Source organism: Salvia hispanica, chromosome 4, assembly GCF_023119035.1.
Source record: "Salvia hispanica cultivar TCC Black 2014 chromosome 4, UniMelb_Shisp_WGS_1.0, whole genome shotgun sequence".
In the NCBI taxonomy this organism is placed as follows: domain Eukaryota; kingdom Viridiplantae; phylum Streptophyta; class Magnoliopsida; order Lamiales; family Lamiaceae; genus Salvia; species Salvia hispanica.
Genome location: NC_062968.1, coordinates 43522843 through 43529450, shown reverse-complemented (window position 1 = coordinate 43529450; position 6608 = coordinate 43522843). Strand labels below are relative to the sequence as shown.

The 6608-nt window shown below is 35.1% G+C and overlaps 1 protein-coding gene and 1 non-coding gene across 2 annotated transcripts; one reads left to right on the top strand and one right to left on the bottom strand.

Moving 5' to 3' along the window:
* Nucleotides 1-593: 593 nt before the first annotated feature.
* Nucleotides 594-1396, bottom strand: LOC125223352 (major allergen Pru ar 1-like). Its single transcript, XM_048126467.1, has one exon. It carries the CDS (start codon nucleotides 1311-1313, stop codon nucleotides 837-839), a length of 477 nt encoding a protein of 158 aa, XP_047982424.1. The 5' UTR covers nucleotides 1314-1396; the 3' UTR covers nucleotides 594-836.
* Nucleotides 1397-2318: 922 nt separating this feature from the next.
* On the top strand, nucleotides 2319-2391 carry TRNAA-AGC. Its single transcript has one exon. It is a non-coding gene; the product is annotated as a tRNA-Ala (tRNA).
* Nucleotides 2392-6608: the final 4217 nt, after the last annotated feature.

The window sequence follows — 6608 nt, the reverse complement described above, 5'->3', positions numbered from 1 at the left end:
CTTAAATAATCTACCGGAGCTAATCAACTGTCTGTCCAAATCATCACCTCGTCTCGCTGAAATGACAATTCTTGGTGTTCCAAATTTTATGGCTAGTAGTCCTGGTTTTGAGAGTTCGGGTTTAGGCAGCTTGAAGGAGTAAAAGATAGATGTGAGTGTGGAGTGGTCAGAAGAGAAGAGTGTTTCCATCAAACGTACTGTTGATGTGTTATTGGAAGGATGTTGCAACTCACTTTCTCACTTAAATTTGAAGGGAATGCAAAAGTGGAGTGGATACCTCAATCAATTCAACATCTCAGTGCTCTTGATTGGTTAAGGTTAGAGAACATAGGATTGGTAGAATTGCCTGAATGGTTTTGGAACCTCTCATCTCTAACAAGGTTGTCACTCTATAGCTGCAACAAAACTGAGTCATCTACCCTCTGTGGATGCACTAAATCCCCTGACTAAATTAGTTTGGTTAGAAATTAAAGGTTGTCCCGAGTTATGTATTGATTCTGAGTGGCGTAACAATGTCACTGTCTACGTTGATGGCCGCTCTCTTGCAGCAGCGTAAGCATGGTAGCAGCCGCCACTCGATTTTCTTATCTAACAATAGTTGATTTCATGTACATTAACTACCAATCTGCTATTTTGTTTTTCAGAAGAATATGACATGGAGAGATATTATCACTTTCTATTGCAAACTTGCAATTCTGCATCATAAAAATCAAATTCATTAACTTGAAATTCAAGAAAATAAAAACATTACAAAAACAGAACAAAAAAAATTGAACAAACACAAACTTCAGCATTAAAAGGGAATAAAACAAATGAGGGAAAATTGCAGTTGACACTTAGGCATCAGGATTGGCTTGAACATATGCCTCAATGGCCTTGAACATAGCCATGGCCTTCTCTTTCCCTTCCTTTATCTTCTCCTCATCAATCTCGACCTCGTCTTTGGTGTTGTAAATGCTTCTGTTCTTGCAGATGCATCCTCCGTCCTCCGTTGGGACGATCTTGATATGATAAGTGATGGATTCGAGGACACCTACAAGAGCATCGCCATCGATGATGCTGTAGGTGTGTGTCAAGTTCTCCTTGTCAATAGCCTCCACACGGTGCTTAGCGCTCTTATACTGGCTCCCTTCACCGAAATGAATGATCTTCACGGTGCCAACGCCACCATCTCCTTCCACGATCTCCACGTTCTTGATGGCCTGAGGCATGATCTTGGGAATGAGAGTGTCAGCGTCGAGCACCATGGCTTTGAACATCTTTGCAGCTGGGACTGAGGAAGTGACCTCCATATCATAAGTGATGGCAACCATGGTTTTGGTTTTTAAGCTTGAAATAGAGCTAAATAATGGAAAATGAAGCTATGAAGGTTTGTTTGTATGAATTGTGATGGGAATGTGGCCTTATATAGTGTGAAAAAGAAGCTTCTCTTGTTTATTCAATGATTTTTGTATGTGCAAGACATGGCGTCCATTAATTACCAGTTATGGCTTCTTCGTGGACTCTTTTTTCTTTTTTTAGTATGAAAATGATGCTTGTATCTTTCTATTTCTCTATATTTTATTTTAGTTAATGTCTATATTAATGTGTATATCAAGATTTAAGACAATCGTAGAGGTTATCGTGCAAGAGGCTTAGAGTTTTTAATAATTCTGCTAATCCACTCAATTCATGGGCCAATTATTTTGATGCTAGAACTATATGTCGAACATTATCTTTCATGATTGAAGAGTTGCTCTATTGATAATTAATTCCCCTCCTTTACTTATTTGTCTCTATGCATGTAGTTTTGTCACTTTTGTGTTAATTCCCCTCTCTCTCTTATTTTAAAACTCAATACATTAAAAAGGATCCTCTGAGAGAGTTTCTGTAAGAGTAAATACTGGATTCCAACTCAATTAAAAGAACTTTGTAATTTAAGAAAGAAGAACTCGTATTTATAAGAGATTGAAAGACGAAATGAAAACTGAAGAACAATTCTCACGTAGGAGGCCACGGTGTTAATACCATTTTATCTCTAATATTTTCCTAAATGCTCTCCTCTCATCTCTAAAGAGCTAATTTGCACAACAATCTTGACAAGTCATCTTATTTATTTACTACACGAAAAGGAAACTATGAAATTATTTAACATTAATTACTCTATAATGGACCCAACTTATTTAATTAAATAAGTCCATCAACATTTTAAGGTGAAAGGTCCCAACTAAGTTTAATATATAGGCCTAATGAATTTTGTTCATTTCACCTAAAAAGAAATATATTCTGCACTGATTAAATTAAATAAAATATGAACCTAAGTCTGCGGGTTGTAAATTGGGGATGTAGCTCAGATGGTAGAGCGCTCGCTTAGCATGCGAGAGGTACGGGGATCGATACCCCGCATCTCCAACTTATTTATTTCATTTTACTATGGTATCTTCATAAGATTACTGTAAGTTTGTAACATCCATGATTCATAGTAGGGAAAATCTATAGGAATATAGACATTGCTTCATTTACAATCGTGAAGGCATAGAACGATACCACATGAAAATATGTCCGGGCTAATAACTTTTTACTCTATCTGCATCCTTCAAATTTTAAAATTAGTGGTCCAGACTAGTTCTTAATCGAATCGGTCCAACCGATCAAATCATGAACCAATTGTGTGTTGACTCACTCAGTTGTCCATTTTTTGAAACATTTGTCGAACATCAACTTAACTATTATTCAATTCTTAAATAAATGAGCGTGTCAAAAAGTTATAACTCCATGTATATTATATGATCAGCACAAAAGATCAATGATTATTACACTTCTCAACCGTCTGTATAGCACCATATACATGATTGTGGAATTAATAAACATATCCCCAATACAAACCAACCATAACTTATCGATCATATTTCTTAAACATGGGGAACACCGGTGTTGGAATCTTAATTTTTTTAGCTTTGTATTTTCTGACTGCGTCTGGTAAGTCATATTTCTACGTTGATTGTCAACTAATATGTTTTATTCATATCGAAACCGAGTTATATATGTCAACGAATTCATGTTGTGTATTCTAGAGCAAAGTATAATTCGTTTCTTTATTAATTTAATCTAATAGTTTCGTTTTTGGCGGATTAATACCAATATTATTAACTTTTCTTTCATATCTAAAACGGATTCTTTTATGATATGGCAACTATAATTTTGATGGAAAATTTTAGCACAATTTCCACGCATCTTTTTAATTGGCATCACTAATTGCAGAACCGAAAATGGGTATGTCCAAAAATCGAAAATTAAAAAATTAATTGATTATTAATGTGCCTTATTTTTCAATCTAAAGAGATGCACATATTTTTGGAATAGTAAGTAATATATTTAGCATACCTCTATAGACAAACTATAATTTCAGTATAATTTTCTACTAGAGAATAAATCGACTAGTATTCATGTGAATTGCTGCATATAGTAACTCGATGCGATGGTGACATTTGGAATTTAATGTATTTCAGGAACAATGGAATATATACCATGTGGGTTATGGTCGTGCGACGTGGATTTAGACTGTTGGGACCCACATTGCGGGCTTAAGTGCATTAACGTCACTAGTCCAACCACAGGGATTGTAATCCAGCTGTGTGCAAATCCTCCACATAATTAATGTACTTGATTAATCATATACCTACTAGTTATTTAAATGTTTTATACTACTACTCTATCCATGCCATTTTAGGAGTTCCAAGTCTGAAACAAAATTTTAAAACTATTAAGCAAAGTTTATGAAATATGTTTACTTGGAGTATCTCTCAATGAACATATAGAATACTACTAGTAGTCTAGTACTAACTAATGACTCGATTAAGATAAATATTACATAAACATATGATTCCTAAATAAAAGATACTCCCTCCGTCCTTAAGAATATTTATATTTTTATGTTACCTATATATCTATTGATTTAATTATAAGGATCAAGTTTATACTAAATTCAAAGAATTCTAATATAAAAGATGATACCATGATGGATTGGTTTCAATTATATAATTAGAATTGAATATATTGATAACCCTCTTCTCTTACCTCCTCTTCTCTTACCTCTAATTATAAACGTATAAATGTATAAATATGTATACGAAAGGATTCATGTATACATATGTATGAATTCTACATGTGAATATTTATATGTGTATTTATATATATGTGTACTGTGAAATGCATTAGCACTTAATGTGCATATATGTGACTTATGGAATTGATATACACATATGTTAGTATGCATGTATGTGACAGTGGAATTGTGAGAATGCTAATTATAGTTTGTAAACTAATTAAAATTAGAAACCGATGGTAGTTGAAATCGGTTGCAGTGCATGTGTGAGGTGGTTATTTATGGATAACGTAAAATGATTATTTATTAATCTAAGTTATTCCATTAAATACCTATCGCCATATTAGAAACGGTTGTGGCATAGCATATTGTAGAGGTGGCCAAACCCAACCGGACCGGCGGTTAACCGGCGGGACGGTTCCGGTTCGAAATCCGGTTTAGGGTTTATAACGGGTCGGTTACGGTTCAAAAAAATATGAAACCGGAACCGGCGGTTAACCGGGAAAATGTAGCCGTCGTCGGTAGGTTCCTAGGGTTGCAGGCGTACGGCTGAAAACGGTCGGAAAAATGCCGGTTTGCATCGGAAAACCGCCGGTTTCTGACACAAAACCGCCGGTTCCTGACGGTTCAGGGCTAGGGTTGCAGGCGTAGGCGTAGGGTTGCAGCGTAGGGTCTGAAAAGGTGTCGGAAACCGCCGGTTTTCGGTCAGAAACCGCCGGTTTTCTGACACAAACCGGCGGTTCGGTCAGAAAACCGGCGGTTTTTGACCGTTTTCAAAGTCTCTTTGGATTTTACTATAGAATTTAAAAGTTTTAACTATAAGATTTAAAAAAAAAAGAAAAAAGAACCGGAACCGAACCGGAACCGGCCCAAAACCGCCCGAACCGCTAAAAAACCGGCGGTTAGTAACCGGAACCGGCGGTTAAATCGGAAACCGGATAACCGGTATCCGGGCGGGTTACGGTTCAAGCATTCGACGAACCGGAACCAGCGGTTTTTGAACCGTGGCCAGGTCTAGCATATTGTATGCGAAGTGACACAATCTTTCATAAAGGGACGTTCCACGCCTATATATATGTGTTCTCTCATGTATGAAAATACACCAACAATAACAACTACATGCGCATATAAGAGTCTCGCCTGTCTCGGTATATATACACATATATAGTATATAAAGTATTTTGATTCTTTATCCATCAAAATAATCATTAAAGGCTTGAGTTGAAAGAAGAGATAAAAATCAATTGGAGAATCCAGTCAAAGAAAGGACTAACATCAATTGGTGGATTTCAACCTCTACATCAAATGAAGAAAGCATGGATGGAGGTTGGTGTTTTTATCCCCACTTTATAGTATAAATGTTGTGGTTGAATTAATTCAAATCTAGAATTAGATTTCAATATTGAAATCATTAAAGTTGAGATATGGCTTACAGTTGGTATCAGAGTCAATCTAGATTTGGTTAATTCACCATTTATGTGATTTCAAAATCGAAATTTGAATGGTCTTGGATTTTTCGATTTTGGTAAATATGCTTCCGCTTGTGTTGGGTAATTGTTTTATGAAATGTTAAAACAATATTAGGATATTCTACCCATTAAAGATTTCAATATTTAAATAATATATAACTTGTTTATCACTAAAGTGGTCTTGTTATATTGCATTTATTTATTGAAAATAATAAATGTTAATTAAATGATCATGATTATAGAGATGCTATAAATGACATAAGAGTTTGATTGATCAATTATTTTATTATCTATATACTGGGAGATCACCCAAAGGTGGATCATTGTATATAGTTAATAAATACGAAGTGAATTAATCATTTATTCATGAGTCATTTAGTATGTACACCCAAAGGCAACATGCTTATTTGATATATGTTTAGTTTGATTAATTGTTAAAGTATATATTTAGCATCACTGAAAGTACATGTGATTAAGTATTACCCAAAGGTTACTTGAATGCATGTTATTTAAAGTTTTATTATTGTTTATGAATTTGTGTTAAAGAACTCAAGCACGTATCGATAAGCATGTATGAATGTTGCAGTTTTATAAAATTTGTATACATATGCTGGCTTTGTCATTAAATTAATGGGCAAAATTATGGAGAATGGTCCGAATAGATCCGGCTTACGCTGGGTGTAAAGATATTGGACCATGTCATACTAACGGAAGAGGAATCCTCAACCATTAGATGTAACTCTATAACTAAAAATTTCAATGTGAGACTTGGGAGTGATCAAACAGGTTGAGCCGTATGAGTATGACGATGACAGAAAATTTGAGTTCATCTTTGCTCATGACAGAAAAAGCAAGGGAATTTATTAAGAAAAATTAAAGAGTGTTCACAATCGTGTTTGACTGATAAGTTAAATGTAGAAGCATAATGAATGTGCTTACTACAAAGAAGTTTGACTGGTGTAAGCCGATTCACGATCATGTGACAAAAATGTCTAACTTGACAGACAATAAAGTTAACGACCTTAAGAATGGAGGTCCATGAGCAATCGTCGGCC

What these genes read in the sequence shown, in the direction of transcription:
- LOC125223352 (XM_048126467.1), bottom strand. Translation starts at nt 1,313, where the DNA reads ATGGTTGCCATCACTTATGATATGGAGGTCACTTCCTCAGTCCCAGCT.